The sequence below is a fragment of the Antennarius striatus genome, chromosome 24, assembly GCF_040054535.1.
Source record: "Antennarius striatus isolate MH-2024 chromosome 24, ASM4005453v1, whole genome shotgun sequence".
In the NCBI taxonomy this organism is placed as follows: domain Eukaryota; kingdom Metazoa; phylum Chordata; class Actinopteri; order Lophiiformes; family Antennariidae; genus Antennarius; species Antennarius striatus.
Genome location: NC_090799.1, coordinates 8501644 through 8518880, shown reverse-complemented (window position 1 = coordinate 8518880; position 17237 = coordinate 8501644). Strand labels below are relative to the sequence as shown.

The 17237-nt window shown below is 39.9% G+C and overlaps 1 protein-coding gene across 2 annotated transcripts in view; it reads right to left on the bottom strand.

Moving 5' to 3' along the window:
* LOC137591231 (inactive dipeptidyl peptidase 10-like) overlaps positions 1 to 17237 on the bottom strand; it is a 39601-nt gene that overhangs the window by 20990 nt on the left and 1374 nt on the right. Inside the window, exons 1-3 of one of the 2 annotated variants that reach the window (XM_068309107.1) lie at positions 5471 to 5588; positions 2012 to 2126; positions 1844 to 1939 (exon numbers count right to left, since the gene is read on the bottom strand). In XM_068309107.1, the coding sequence (XP_068165208.1) occupies positions 1844 to 1939; positions 2012 to 2126; positions 5471 to 5527 (268 nt within the window). In that variant the 5' untranslated portion in view covers positions 5528 to 5588. Of the gene's footprint in view, positions 1 to 1843; positions 1940 to 2011; positions 2127 to 5470; positions 5589 to 17237 lie in introns of those variants that run through there. The other variant, XM_068309106.1, reaches the window with a different exon arrangement.

Below are 17237 nucleotides of genomic sequence, written 5' to 3'. Positions count from 1 at the left end.
GGTTATTTACACCACCCAACACGTCACCTTGTGATTTCGTCATCCACCTCAACAAAACAGCTAATGGAACACCTGATTCACAGCAAAACAAGTCCTCAAACTGTCCGAATTTAACATTTAACTACAATCTCCAGCTTTGGCACTCACAATCAATCAGATTTGATTGACCTTGACTATGAAAAACCTTTGGCGCAGGTAAAAATCTGGCTGGAGTTTTACACTCTTCCCATTACATTCAGAAGAATTTTATGTTTTACTTCTCTTTTGTCAGACCTGGAACACAACACAACCTTGAAATGGGGAAAGTGCAAGAACAGATTACCCATGAATATCGATCCGTTCACACCCAAGTCATGTGTAAAGAGGGAACCACTGGGGGTGTGAAAAGGGCTTCACACTTATTTCACCAGCTAGAACCCAAAAACAATGACTTTACAGACAAAGAACTGTGAAGTAATGATTCCATGAATGACTCCTCTGAGAAAAATACTGATTAAAACAAAACACAAATGTGTCCCTGCTTAAACGTGTGTGCATTAAAAGCAAAACCAGAGCCCATAATGAGAAGCCACAGGCCACAGGACCAGTCATTAGTATTATCTCCCTGAGGGAGGGGGGGGGGTGGCACAGCAGGATCTTATCCATCTCTCCCCGCCGCCCTCTACCTCTGTCCTTGTGTCTCTCCGTCTGTCACTCCCAGCAAGTCTCTAGAAAGGTGTAATGGAGATATTTAGTCATCTGCTTTCCTCAATTTACCATTAAGCTGTAAGCTATCCGTCACGGCGTCCACCAACCGCTGTGATTTTTATTTTTTTTCTCAGCTCCTCCAGCTACAGACGCGATTTCCCATCTCCTTCCTCTTTAATCTCCTTTCCTGTATTTCTCTGAGGTTCAATGCAAACACGATCCGTCTCGCTGTCAAGACGCCGGTTAAACAATGCAGATTTGTCACATTTTTTGACCCGCTTGCCAGCGGGGAACATGTGGAGGAATTTTTCTGCCTGAGCGCTGTGTGACATGATAAAAACCCACCGACCGCCTCAGATCAAGGCTGTGCTGACACCTCCTGCATCTTATGTAACACGGGAGGGAAATGTAATAAGGAGGTGTTGGGGATATGACCTGGGGAGGAGAAAGGTCATTGAACTGAGATGGAGGCAACGCATCTCCTGAATTTGCTGCTAAAAATTACCCTGAGCTACTGCTCAACATTTGCCAGCGTGCTATTTTATTATTTCGTTTTTTAAAACTTTATTATATCGTGATGGATTCCAACGTTTCCAGCTTCACACATACGGCGGAGTGAGTTTTTATTTTCTCAGAGCAAACAGCAGGAAAGGAAACATCTCTAACAATTACATTTATATAATGGTGAGATTTAATTGCTGCCTACAAAAGTTAACTGATTAGTTATTCCTGGTGGGCAGAGTGGTTCGTGCAAAAATCCACTTAATTACATTGCAGCAGCGATACTGTATTTCTGCGCGGCTGTGATGTAATAGTTGCAGGATCTAGTTAAATATGCACATGTTTTACATACAGTTAATGTTTTAATTATTAAAATGAAGCCTATTATTGTTGTCTGAATATGGTTCATCACCGTAGGGGCCATCTGTGTTCTGATATGCAGGTCGGCAGGTGCTAATGCTAATTTATGTAGCCAATAACGTTACCAGCTGTAGCGTCCGAGCTACACGAATGAAAGCACGGTCATTTTATTTATAGTAGATAAAACACTTTCCTTTATCACAGTTTGCCGTCGAGGCTTTTACAGGTACAGCTCGATCTGATGTGAGCGGATGTGAATTAAAGGTAAGCAAACATCCCCTCAGACGGGACTCACCGCTGATCCACGTGGCCTCAGGGTCGTGAACGCTGAACTCTGGTTTGTATAGATCCGCCACCGTCATTCTGGACCTGCTGCTGCCGGGGAGCTCCGCTGGGGGAAACAGTAAATCCGTTCTATAATCCCGATCGAATAGCAAACAGTAAGGTTTCCACATTAACATACCAGGCGTGAGGACCACCACAGACATGGTGATCAGCGAGCAGACCGCCACGATCACCAGCAGAGAGATGGCGATGCCCTTCCAGTTCCTCTGCTGGGGGCTGACGTCCACAAACTCCTGCAAGCCGCACAAAAATAAGCAAGTTAGCATCGAAAATCACATGTTATTATACACGCATTCACACCAGGGTCATTTTTCACTGAAGTTGTCCCATTATTTCAGCTTCACACTCACTGACTGTGAGAATATGCTCTATAATTTATGAGTCCATACTAGAAAAACCAAAGACTCTCTGCAGAATGTTGTGTTTAATGCTACCTGACAGACTCTGGACTGTTAACATCATACACCAAGAAAGTGAATATGATCATATAGCAGTGATTGTGAGCATGTTAGCATCAGAAAAAAGAAGCAAAATGTAAGAAAAACCAATAAATGTCAAAAGCTACAGAGATCCAAATGTGTATTTAAGGTCTGGACAGAAATATTAGCAGGAAGAAAAAGACAAATGAGACAAATTTTCTTACATTTATCAAAATAAGAGAAAAATATTGATTCTGTCAATGCTTCAAGCTACTTTTAGAAATCATCTTCATCAACATAAGATATTTTTGTTGTTTGCGACTGAACGGTGAAAAGCTGTCATCTTCTCCTGTCTAGACGTAGCGGTGATTATCAGTCTGAAGATTTCTGCTCAGAAACAAACAAAAACACTCGGGCCTGACACAAAAAATGTAATCCGAGCTTTTTACATTGGAGGCCTTTCAGATAATGCTCTTATCTGCTGCAGAGACAGACCCTGAACCATCTGTTTGAAGACTCGTGAACATCTAAAACTTTTAGCATGATGGCATATCAGAGCCGGCAGCTGAGAATCTAACTGGTTACATCACTCCTTCAGGTCGATCCCCTCACCCCGGTCTCCAGTCCATCATTGATGAAAGATACCTGCAGCCAGGACTTTAAAACAAGAGCGAGAAAAGGAGGAGATGATGCAAGGAGGTTTTCTGTTCGGGTTTAGTTTCGGCCGGAAAAGCTGTGGACGTGTGCTCGGAGGTTTCCAGCAGCGACACTGCAGGGAACTGTAATAGGTAGCTGTCATGTGGTGTTTTATTCACCATTCTTCAAAGCTTCACAGAACTACAGAGAGATACATCAAGGAAGACAGTGTGAAGCCTCTTTCGCACATCAAGTACTCCAGGATGGATGTTGAATTTATGTGAGTAAACCTGGCTGATTTGATTGCTTTGTACCAAATTCCAGATTAAACAAGCGATGTATAGCAACACTCTATATATATATATATATATATATATATATCCAGGGGGAGAAAATACTATGATTAGTTTTTTACTGGTATTTATCTCCATTAAAGTCGGCCAGGAGTGAGAAAAACACATTGGAAACTGTCCGATGGTCAGTTTAGAGATCTGCCTCATTTTCTCTTATAAGTCTGTTAGTATCCACTGACTGTGATGCATTAAAGGTCTTGAAGAGTCATTGCTGTTCAAATGTAACACTGAGTTTAGTGTAAGTGAAGAGCTACAGTCGCTGAGATAATGAGAACAAATGTGTCTGAAGTAATCTGAGTCACATGTACAGTAAAGTCAGTGAGGAGGAAACTCGCTCTGTGAACATCGCTGGACATCAACTGATCCCTGAGTATTAGTTCAACATCTCTGAGCTGTGTGTGTGTGTGTGTGTGTGTGTGTGTATGTGTGCTGTAAGCTGTAGCAGACACAGTCCGCCGCAACGGTCTGTTGATCAAATCCACTTCATGGGAAACTAAAACAAGCGGGAAAACCGAGGATGAGCGTCTGTGTTTGTGTTTACGAGTGTGTGTTCATGAGTTTGAGAGGAGGCAGCGAGATAGAGGGTGGGGGGGTGTTAAGAGGAGGTAGACACAGAAATAGATAGAGAACCTGAAGCCGGAGAAGACAAACATGTTGATTTTCCATAAAAAGCTCAGATATCACTGATATCCAGACGGGGTTTTCGAACAGATATAAATATAGCGCTTCAGGGTAAAACCTTGCATCGACTCCAGGATTTGCTTTCCTCTTGTTTCCATTTTGTTCTACTTCTAATGCTTCTACTGAGAGGCGTCAGGCCGGATCACACAGACAATCGTTTCTACAGGTGCAGCGGCTTCAGCGAGGTGCAACCTGTGGAGCGAGGCGGCGAGAACAATCAGGCAATCAAAGAGAATTAATGAGAAAGGCTACACAACTTCCTTCTGAAAAGTTGTGTAGTCAAATCTAAAAACAGACCAAAAGAATCGAGAAAGGCAACAAAAATGACAATCTTTGTGATGTGGGTCACATTCAGATATCTAGATAGATATATACTTTATTAATCCCAGAGGAAATTGTACTACATCTAAATGTTATCATTTCCGATCAGATTATTCAACTTGACAAACTTCGGGGCCAAAAGGAGGTAGTAAAAAAATCTTATTTACCACTATTTTACTCATCTTAAATCTATGGAAGCTGCAGAGCTGCATGCACCAAAGCACACAGAACAACACAATTCCTCCTATATGAAACCTGACTTTGACCCATCACTCCAACTGCATCACAACACAAACCCTTCACACATCCACACATCAGGAGCGTTCACACTAAAACACACACACTGGGACCAATTTGGGGTTCAGCATCATTCCCGAGGATGCATGAAGACTGCAGGAAGCGGCGAATTATCGACCCTCCACTAAGTGGACAGCCACTCTGTACCTTCATTTCCATTTCCTATATGATTCCCCCGCAACTAAACTAATTTTTTCACACCATATCACATTACATGCAAATATTCTGCGCTTTGCATAATTGAATTTCCTTTTATTGGAATATAATTCTGTTATGGTGTCTTTAAGGTGGTCTGTGGTGCCTACATCACACCAGGGCTTCACTCCATCTAGAACAGACACAGTTCTTCTTCTGTGGTGGATAATCTGACTCTTATGCAACTCACATCACCCAATATGAGATTAAAAAGATTCAACAAAGTCATCACCAAACGTTTGACCTCCTCAGGGCAGAACCATGACAACAGAACAGAACAGAACATAAGAAAAAGTAGAAACACTTAAAGTTACCGCTTTTACCACTAAAACATTACTGCGTCACGAATAATGACGCGCTTTAAGTGTATTTTAATGTCAACATCAATCAAATAATTTCTTCTTCTGTGGTATCGCTACTTTTACTTTACTAAAACATATTGAGATCTTTTTTCGTGAGTGGCAGTCAAACCTAATAAAAAAAAACATAGAGAATTTTTTATGTTAATTGAAAATTTCCTCAGTTGTAATATATTATTTAGTATTTTAATATTCCGGTCCTTTTTTATGCGAGTACTAGCACACTTTCGATAGTGTCCGTCCAAAATCATGACCCCGACTGCATGGAATGAGCTCCTCGCAGCTGACTGAATAAAAATGCCTCTTCTTGTTTTACCTCATCCCCTGAAGCCTCTTTCGGTTTCTTCTTGGTCGGGTCTTTAGACGCTGTCATTGTGCCGCAGCCGGAGTCCGTCCGCTCAGCCTGAATCCAGCGACTCTCCCAGTTATAAGATCCGAACCTGTCGGAGCGTCAATTTAGCAGCAAGAGTATCAAGCTAACCGGAAATACAGCCCGAGCTACTTCCTATTCTTACTTCAAAATAAAAGTACATTTACGGGCGTTTATGTTGGTGGAAGAATTTGTGTGAATTAAATGAGAACAATATTAATTTGATTACACATTAACTTTGTGTGTCTATTTACTGTCCCAACATTTAGTTGATTTTGTTTGGTCTTTAATTTATTTTTAGAAATATGCTATACTTTACAAATAAAGTTTGTAGACATATCAATTTGAGAGATTTATTAGATTATTCCTGTATAAATTATACATTACATGACACAGTTCGAATATAAAATATTAGTAAAGGTCCTTTGAGAAGTTTTATAAAATTACAAACATGAATGAAAAGAAAATGATAAGATGATGTGTGATTTCATATACTGTACAATGGTGCCTCTACTTACGAATGAAATTTTCTACTCACGAAACGCCTCAGTAGGAAAATATTGCCTGTAGTTACAAAAGAAATTTCAAGTTACTAAAGGTAAAAATACAGTATGTGCTGCTACTCGCAGGTTCCTGAACGCAACATTCTTATAGCTGTTCTGCCATTGGCTATTACCTAGCATCCTGGCATCCCATTGGCTAAGAGGGACCTCTGTGTGTAGCTAGATAGGTGTCTATGCAGCTCCTTGTCATTCGGCCCTCGACCCATGACGTGTTCTGATAGTTTTACGCAAATATATTAACTTTTTGAGTATTCGCTCTGGACCCCAAGAAAGTGACGGAGAAAAGAGGAAAAGAAAAGACGAAGAATAGTAATAATAATAATAGAAAAGCATGAAAAAAGGGATGCGTTTGGTTGATCTCACCAAAGAATATGGCTGTAATGCATCTACAATCACCACATTATTAAAACAAAAGGAAGTTTAAAGAGCTTAAGGCATCGTGTGGGTGGTTGGAGAAGTTCAAAAGGAGGACTGGAATTCACTCTGTTGTTCATGGGGGGGCCAGAGGGCATGAACCAAAGAGGGTAAAAAACAATGAGGATAGTAGTTAAAAGGTAAATGACCATCATTATTATTCTTTACTCTATTCTTTGTTTCTTACATTATGCACAACTCTCTACAACTTTACTGTGTAATAATCTAATATAAAATACTGTATATTTGTTACATGTTTTGATGCATTTTTATGCTTTATAAAACATTTATGTCTGAATTTTGGGGTCTTGGAACGGATTAGGGCATTTGCATTGAAAACACATCCCTACTTACGAAATTTTCTACATACGAAATTTCTTCCAGAACCAATTAATTTCTTAAGTAGAGGTACCACTGTACTCTACAATAAAGACATTTTTACTATTTAAAGGAATAGCATGATCTATGAACATGTCGTCAATTAATTAAAAGAAAGAACAAAAATATAATAATACAAGTCTAGTATTAGGAATACTTTAACTATCAATACATGGAGGTCAGCACTCCCCTTTTTATCTTCCCCCACTTGACACTCTTCATGTGATTAGGTCTGATTTTCTAAAATAATGCAAACATCCTGTTTAATGAACTTAACGTCTCCCCGTAGTTCTTAAAAATTAAATTTGTATCGCATTATAATAGCATAATCAATTAATTAATCATTTTCCCACTTTCATTACAACACATCTCTTCTAAGTACTCTTGCTTTTATACTTACGCTTTTTTAAAATAATTTCATCACATTATTTTATCAGATTGTTAAACATGCAATAATTAGAGTTTTTCTGTTAAACAGATTTTATAGCTGTATAATATTCCCTTAGAGACCTGCAGTGCATACCCTTTGTGGTATTTTTACCTCTGATGATGTCATGCTACTCCTACAGTGTCAGTTCAGGGACTATAAAGCTCCTCTGTAATATCAAGTATTAGAATATCCCTAGAAAAAAAATTACAGGATTATAGCTCAGCGTGTCATCGTAGAATCAAGCGGGCCGAGGCGTGATCTAAAATCCTTTCAGAGGGGAATGGAGCAAGACAATCGGGCAGATCGGTAACCAGCAGCTGCTCAGAGACTGGATGCAAACTGATAGGTGTCACAGAGAAAGCCCTGAAGACATAAACCCCGGCGAACCCGTTCACTCACTGCATCCACCATCATTCCAAAAATAACGTCAATAACAGGAGGTGAGGAAATGAAGATGGAGGAGCAGTGAGAAAAAGACAGCTCCAACATTATTGGAATAATTTTGGCTACAACAGGACTACTGCACTTCAGTAAAATTTTATATACATTTTATATAGACAAATTCACTGATACTGTAATTTGCATGGGTCAGGGTGTCAGGTGTGACTCTTGGCAACAACAAATGCTTCGTGTGGCCCCTGGATCAGGTAGGAGGGCCACCGAGCAGAATTTTGGCTCGAGCTCCAAGAAGGTCAGGACCGTCTTTAATGGCGTTACATCAACCTTATAATAATGTTGGTCTGACTCCAAATGAGCAACAGAAGAAAACAAACAGAGTCAGATGATGAAGCACGGAACATTGAAAAGGACGTTCCAGCCTGATGATCTCATTGCAGCACACACTAAATCTGGTATATAAATGGTTGTCCTCTTGACGAGATTAATTTATGCTATAAACACCAGCAATACCTCTCATCATCTTTTATCCCCTGTAGAGGCTCTCCATTTTATTGACTGATGTGCATTCAGATGAATTTTTTGTGAGCGCTGGATGATCTACTATTGCTAACTCACTAACACAGCCACTAGAAATGACCTTTTGTAAAATCTTGTATTAATTGATTTCTATTTTGCACCAAAACACTGCCATCAAATAGCTCTAACGATTCAAAAGTGGCGCCCATAATTGAGTCGCTTCATCCTCGCTCAATGAACGTGTGCACGTATTAAAATCTCAACCTGCATCGATGAGTTTGCTGCATCGGGTTAATGACTTCATCTCCTGCAAAACAGTTATCTGTAATTATCAAAATGCATCTCCAAATTGAGATTTCCAGAGTTTAGCAGCGAGGAAAAAGGACCAATGAGAGAAAAATCATCAGTAACGCAAGTTCTGTGTGCGTGATGAGAACAAAATAAGCTCTGCTTGTGCTCAAATGAAGACAGAATGAGAAGGCTCGGGGTCAACAGGCAGCCAGCGGCAGAAGAAAATGGCAGCAGATTGAAAAGTCTGAGGAGAGGCGAGAGAGGTAGTAACAAGCAAATGTAGGGTTTGACGGGGAGAGAATGGAGAGGAGGAGAGAGAAAAAAGTGGAGTAGAGGGAGGGAGAGATCCTCAACGCTTGGTCTGAGGTTCCCCGTCACCATTAAATATTTAACAGTCAGAATCAGAGACCACATGGAAATTATATCTCTCTCTGACCTCTGCTGGTGTTTGGGAAGTTCACTAATGTCCCCAAGGCAGAGATCTCCTCCACAGCGTCCACACACCACAAACCCATTTGTGCTGGTGTGTGTATGTGTGTGTGTGTGTGTGTGTGTGTGTGTGTGAGTGTGTGTGTGTGTGTGTGTGTGTGAGCGTACATGCACGCTTCGGCTTTAGCGCATCATGGATTCATGTCTGCTTCACTTGCATGCACATATTTGTGCATTGGCCTTCATGCTTTTGTCTGTCAGAGCTATGAATGGGCATTTTCTGTACTAATCTTCAGAAGAATGGCTTGGTTTGATTTATTAAATTGTAACGTATGCAACTATTTTTTTCACGGCCTTCACCTATTTCATGTTATTACTATTTTAAAGCATCATTATTCAAATAAACGTCAGCTTCTAGGTATCGTACAGCAACGTACTTCCATGCGTGTTTTCCGTTGACGTCAATGCGTCCACAGGGGGGCAGCGAACGGCCAAAAGGTTTCACCACCAAGAAAATTGCAATCGAAAAAGTTGTGGTGATGCAACACTACAGCAACAATTTTTAAAAAAGACACAACTTTTTAAAGTGATGGTGTTAACCAAACACTTAAAGACTGTTTTAATGGGTCATTAGACAAAACAGCTCCTCCTACGCCTCCTAACCCTTCTGCATTGCTCTCCTGCCAGCTAATCATGGAGTGATTTACTCCAGAGACTTCAGGTGAATGTAATTAACCTGCAGCCAGGTTGGAAACCGGTGGGACTCGACATCAGGTTCAGTCAAAAAAAAGACTTTTGTAGATAAGAACAGTTTCCTAACTGGGTTAATTGACCCGGAATCATCGGAGGTGAGATCCCGATAAGAGCAGGTTAAAATCCGGTGGGACTTGAATTTTTGTTCCTCATTAAGTCATTTGCTTCTCCTTGTGAGTCTTTGAGGGTACAACATTTTAAACATTCCCTACATTTCCCACTCTGGCAACTTGTGAGGAATGTCCCGTCTCCAGCGTGCCAATACTGCGACCCCGGACTCGTCGTCCCAGCCGTGGCATTTGCACAGATGTCCTTTCCTCCTCCAGCCGTTTTTCCTTTTTATAGAAGTGGGTTAGCTAGCAAGGGAGCGCTCATTAGGGACTAAATGGAAAGAGGAATCCCGGCTATTTCTCTAATTACTGATTTCTGTGTCTGAAAATTCAACCAGGCGTGATAAAATATGTGGAGACTTTCACACCTTCCACACGAGAATGCACAACAACAACAATTTTTCCAAATCGAGCCCATAAAAATGACTTTTTCTGTTGAATTTTTTTTTTTTTTGTATGATTGATGTCTTAAAAAATTGAATTTAACCAATGCTCATCACATTCTGACCTCTTCATGTCTCTCAATGGAAGCCTTAATGCTGATGATGCTCACGATGCAAAGGTTATTTTCTGGATATACGATTTTGGTTTGCATAGATATAGAATGTCCTCATAATTAGGTCATTATTCGTCTCTCAATACAAGCTTTAGTGAAATAGTTTAGCCCAGAAGCTACGCAATATACAAATAAATAAAAATAAGGAGGGAATCAACAGACTGTGCATTTTAATAAGAACCACTTGAAGCACAAACAGTGTATAAAACACCGTGACAGCTTTAATTAGACGCTTTGACTGTCATTTTTATGGAAAATATCTGTGTGGTAATTTATTTTTTCCAAACAAAATCATAAAAAATAGGAAAATAAGTAGTTTTCTCATGCATATTTCACAAAGCTATAGACCAATTGAAATAAATAAGCTAACAAAAATGCACAAGCAGAAAAGTACATCTTCTCTTTCCTGTCTTTCATCTTCTAAGAGCATCCTCAAATACACAACCGTGACATAAGAAAGCGCAATAAGCCATCTACTCCTTCAAAATTATATTTCAAAGTGCCCCGCAGCAGGAGGAGCCTTAAATACAGAAGAGTCCAAATGCTCTCAATCTCCTCAAGGCCTGCATGTCCATTAATAGAAATGCAAAACTGCAACCAGCAAAGGCACAAAGACAATACGGCGTGTGGGAGAGCGCGCTCATGAAAAGGTAGATGAAAGCCTGCAGAGCGTATTAGTCATGTCCGTGGTGATCTATTAGGATCACAGAACGAAGACAAAGTAAGCTTTGTAGATGAAGATTGGTGTCGCCCAAAACTGAACAATATGGATGACAAGCTTAAAGGTAATATGGTACATGTAGGAGCAATGGAGTGGAGACATGATGGATGAGCCAATACCTCGACCTTGAAAAAAGGGGTTCCAGTTTTAATGACTGACAGCAGGGTTGTAAATATGGCCGGTGGGGGTTCTAGGGTTGGTGTCTCGACCTGAAGGGACTCGTGAGTCGCATCACTTGAGGGCTGCGACTGTATTTCTCTTAGTTTCAGGTGGAGCCCAGTCAGAAATGGGTCAAGAAAAGGTAGGAAATGTCCAGAAATGAATTCCTTGAGAAATGTTAATAAAATAAATAATTTCCAGTTACAGCAAAACCACCATCTATTATTTTCTTCTGGTATTTCAAGTGTGACTACAACACCTTCTGAATAAAACATGCTTCTAGTCGTAAAACAAAACCTGGCTGAGATGAGTCATTGTTTCCTGTTTTGCCATTGGTCTATCAGCGAATCACGAAGCGGCAGCATCCTCGTTTAAATCTCAGACTCCCTGCAGCTCATTCATCACCCGCTCAGTCACAACAACAGTCTGAGTCCTGACACACTTTGAGTCCCACTGGATGCGTTTCTGTTTCTCTGAGCCTCGACTCTCCTGGGAGGCGACGCAACACTCGTGGGAGTTCACTAAAACACACACTCTCACACACAAATATCTCCTACAAGTTGTGGTTTCTATAAATAACAGCACATTGACACCTTACCTCCAGGAACCTGAGCTCCGGGTCCATCATGATGACATCCTGTCAGTCCAAACGGAGATGTTAAGATTCAAACTCACCAATGAGTTTCAATTTCAAATGTCGACCAAAAACTACAAGAAACACAGTCGTTCTGCAGAGCAATGAAGTAGAAAACTACAATAAGCCAGTAAAAGCCCTCTCTGCTGCTGTTGCCACCAGCGTGTCAGTCTGTCTGGATTTCCCATTCAGAGTAAACAGACGTCTGGCACACATGCACAAACTCACAAAAAGCCCCCCGCTCTGATTTTACGACTTAAAAATGGAGCCATTCTTAAGTAAAATCCATCAGCCTAGTTTCTCTTGGCATCATTAGTCTGACTCTCTTAATTCTGCAAAGGGGGAATTTCCTTTGTGGCGACTTCGAGTTCCTTTAGACTGAAAAGGGTTTAAAAGAAGATGTAAGAAAATATATCGTTTTTCCATTCAACGCGTTTAATTGCCAATTAAAACAATCTTTGGATGTTGGATAAGTAGTTTCAAGTTTGCCTTCCAAATAAGTTTTTGTAGTTTTGCTCTGTGTGCGCTGCCTCTGAGGCGAATCCTGCATCGTCACAGCATGGACATTCGCCGATACGCAGACGACACCCAAGTTTACGTGTCATTAAAACCTGACACTGCTGACATTTTTTATTCTAACCATCATTAAATATTGGAAGTTTGAAAACTTTTCGACAGCTGAGTGACTTTATATTGAGGTCTATAAAATATTGCAAGCCTGTTTGGCTCAGAACTTTGGCTCAGAACATTTGTGCTCAAGTCTTGTCGTGCCATTCATGAATTGTTTGAGCGTTTCATTATTTCACAAGCAATGATAAAAGAAAATAAGGCTTTTATTCCACAAAGACAAAACAAACAAGAATGCATAATGATAAATTAGAAGATATAGGAGACAAAATCTACCAACAACAATCCCACTGTTTCGAGATCATACATTTTCCTGTAAGATGATTTAAATCAGCAAATTTCCGACATCCGTAAATCAAGGTATCAGCGAAGGAACAGGAAGAAATCCCAGAGGGTGTTTCATTCATTCAAAACATCTCCATTGCACAGCAGGAATTCTTTGGCGACTAAACCTGCTTAGGGAGATAATAAAAATTCAAATAAGAGCCGGCGTTCTGGCGATGATGCAGTGAAAAATTTGGCTCAGGCTGAATTAAATCACCAAAAGACAAATGTAGGCCCATTTATTTGCAGACTATGTGGTGAAGCTGGAAGCATAGCTGGCATTTTATGTGCCTGTGTGATTTTGTGGTGAAATTTAGGAATAACCGTGAACCCTTCTGGACTGATTTACCAAACATACAGTAGACGTCCTTTAAATATCATCGTACTCTCTGTAGCAAGGGTGAAATAGGCAGGATGGATTTAAAACGTAACTTTACATTTCTACGAACACACACACACACACTCTTCCCCTTCAACTCTCCCGTATTACCACCTGGAGAGACGCCACGGATCAGAGAGTTCAGTCTTGCTTAGCAGAAAAGCTTTCATTAGTCAGAGGTGTTACAGACCTGTTCAGCCATTTGTTCCCTCTCTCTCTGACTCTTTCTCTGACTCTCTATCTCTGACTCTGTCTCTCTCATTTAGCCTAATAGCTGGATCAGCTGTGACCACCAGTGGCCGAGCAATTACCTGAACATCTGCTCATCTTTTTTTTTTATAACGTTATTTTCCCTCACACTTACCGGCAGCAAAATTAGTAACAAAACAAGCTAATTTGAGGAAAAAGGATCAAAATGCTAATACAATTTCATTTTTTTTCTATCAATTCAATGACCTGCGGTGAAGCAGGCTAACACCTGGCTTAAATTAAAAACATGTAGGTCATGGTTTTCCTTTGTATTATATATTAAAAAGATGTTTTTGTTGGAAGTGCTAGTTTTTTTTGGTTTTCTTGTGCTGCACCTCTAATTTCTGTAGAGGTTTGTAGAGGAGTTAAAGATATTCATCGTAATTTCTGCACGAGTCAAAGAAGTCACGTTGCTTTCTTCTGTTAATTCCATTTGATCAGTAGATTGCACAGGCAGCCTCGCGTTCGTACTTTTTTTTACCCAACATGCTTTTCCAAGGCTTTATTGAGGACTCTTTGAACAATCATGACCTCAAGCATGTCGCGTGTTTTCACTGAGATTAGGAAATTCTCCTTTTGAGCACCAATTAGGCTTTTCTTTCGGGAGACAATTAAAGTAACCTTGACTTTGAACGCTGCTCTCAAAGCTGCTTGAGCTTTTTTTTTTAATAACAGAACCACCTCCGGGCTTTTTTGTGAGTTATTGAATGTGAATTTTATCAAAAGCAAACTTTTCACAATGAATGTTTGAGATCATTTTGTGCCAGGATTTTGCAAGAGGACCCTTTTTCCCTCATTCTCCCATTTTCATGTGATTGGCTAATATCTACATGCTAAAACCCCTCGGAAAGTCAGCTTAAAGTAGAAATAGTTCACTGGCAGCACATTGTGTGAGAACCAGGAGCCTGAGAAATAGTAGGAATTTATCCTTCTGCTTCTGGGCTCCTGCCTTCAAAGCAGTGACCTCAGTATGGAAAGTTATATTGCAGAGCAATCTAACCTGAGATGAGTTTTCATCATCTGAATCACTAAGCAAGGATAAAACCAAAGAGGAAGCAACAAGGACCAGAAGTGGTTTAAATAAACGTCGAGAGGAAAACAATCTGTGTGTTTCAGAGATATCCTCAGGTAGAGTCGCAGTGATGAATACCAGTGGTTAGTGAGCATGACATCATTTATTTTTTGGATTTATGGAGCTGCATTTTGGCTTTTCCACAAACCAATACAAATTTTTATAATTTGGGTTTAAGTTACGTGAAGGCAATCCAAACAAAGATATCATTCTGTGAAATGAATTGTCTCTATATATTTATATTAAATGACATCATAACTGTTGACATCCTGACAGTGGTGACGATAAATCTTATGTGACGTCGCCCCCTGGTGGTGAGGTGTAATAGCGCATCTATTCACAGTCGTGTGTTCTGATTTAAATTGATGTAAAGTATGCCAACATTGGCAGATTTGCACATTAAATATTCTTAATGACTTTTTTCCAGGGTTATATGAAGCCAGGAAGCACAATAAATCCCGTAATGCAGGTCATCTGCTGCGGCTGCTAAATATTCTAATAAAGTATATTCATGAATAAATTTCTTTTTAAATTTAAAACAAAATTCTTATTTAAAAAAGCCTGAGTTAGCTGCCATTATTATTTTGTTTAAGAGCACTTCAACAGGTCAATATTTCTAGGCTTTTAGCTGCGAATTCCTGCACATAAAATTTACTTCCTCCTCACAGTTGTGATTCATATTTGAGTTCAAGGTCGGACATGACAGTTTTAGACGATGTCAATGATGCTCTCGGTGGACTGACATGCAAAAAAAATGTACAGAATTATTAGCGGAGCATTGCCATGGCAACGGAAGCTCCACAAATGAGAGAAAAAGTTCCAGAAGATAACATATTAAAGGGACAATTAGCACTTTCACAGCTGACTCACTGCAAACTACACTCCCACTCTCCCGACCTCATACAGATGGGATTTGACTGATGTATATATACACACTGAATATATATGATTAAAATTCCCCAGAATAGCAAGTATCTTGGCAACAACCAGCATGAACATAGCAAAAGCTGAACATGAGAAAACACAGGGTTGATGTTCGGATGTAAAAAAGGGAAAAAGATCCTCTGCTTCCAGTGATATTTAATATAAAAATGAGATGTTTTAATAAACACATTTAGACATCCACTATGGATGTAAAACATATCCATGTAATCAGTTTCATAAGCCGGCACGAAGGTAAATATTTACATCCCAAAACCATCATTTGGACGTCGCAGTTAATCAAGGTTGCATTTACAGCCTCATATTTCATGAAAAAGCCTCGCATAAATAAGTAATCAACCCTGAAGCCCACCGCTTATCCTTCACATATTTTAGCCACAATTAGATTTAGGAAAACAGAGATGAAGAAGGAGACTCAAAATAGACTTTCAACAAATTTAAAACCTCAAGTTAAACCATTTTCCAGGATACGTTGGAGCAGAATCCTGCAGGAGAGGATGATTTAGTTTATTTAGTTATACCACAAACACATTAAAAAAAACCTTCAAAATAACAGCACTGTAAATTTTAAGATAGTTGTAATACGTCAATCTCAGAAAGAAGCCACGATGACACTAGTGTGTTATTACACAATAAAACACTTCCTACATATTCCTGTATTTACGACTATGTACGAATTTACACATTACAAAGCTTTTATTCAGGCTGCAGGTCACTTTAAAGCAGATTTCATTTGGTGGACTAAAATTTATATGTGTGTGCATGTGCGTGTTTGTGTGTATGTGTGTGTGTGTGTGTGGGTATTTTGTTTTGTTTTGTTCTGTTTAATTCAGTTGTGTATCCATTCCCTTCCAGGCTGCATCTTTTAACTGTGTTATCGAGGACACACTGTTAAATGAGTTGGTTGGGTTCAGGAATAGTCGGAGCCGTGCAGCTGTAGTGATAATAGCAGTAAAGCTATGTAAAGTAAAGCAATAGCAATAGAAATAGAAATCTAATCCCTTTTTCTAAGGAACTGAGGTGCCTCGGCTCAATTCTCAAGCTGCTGGAGTAGCAACCATTATGATGGGGATTTCTGTTTGGGGAGAAGAATATCTCATCATCAGTGTAGACCCAAATTCACACCAGCAAATCTACATAAGGAGGGAAATCTGTACCTCTTTATTAGCTGTGTTTGCTTTAGCAGCTTTGTGGTGGGTAAATTTCTCATACACAGCGACCATACCTCCAGAGGAGCCGGCTTATTTATGAAGCGTGGCGGTGGATTACCGAGCAGTGATTTATGACGCGATTAAAACCACTGAGGCTAAATAATGCAAATGAAAACCAGCAATGCATTTCTGCTCATTTAAAGTACGCACTGCAGACTGGGAATTGTTTTTCTACCAACGGTAATGGTTAGCTGGTCAGATGGGGGGAAAAAAAAAAAAACTTGTCTGGCTCAACAGAAAAAAAAGAGAAACATCCTTAACAAGCCATAATTTCTTTGCATAATTTATGAAGCTGCTAGATTATTCCCACCCGGCTGTACGGCGGTGCAGCTTCATGCAGGATTACGGTTCGGATTCTGCTCGCAGCTAAGGACCGCTTAGCATAAACCATAAGCAATAATGAATCTCCTGAATGTTTGGGCCTTTATTTATTCTCACACACATCAACGTGTCTCTGTGTCATATTTCACTGTGGATATCAGGCATTAATATATGAAGAGGTCATAAAACTGAACTTCGATTTCTGTTCGGCTGCACTGTCGTTTCAACAACTCCC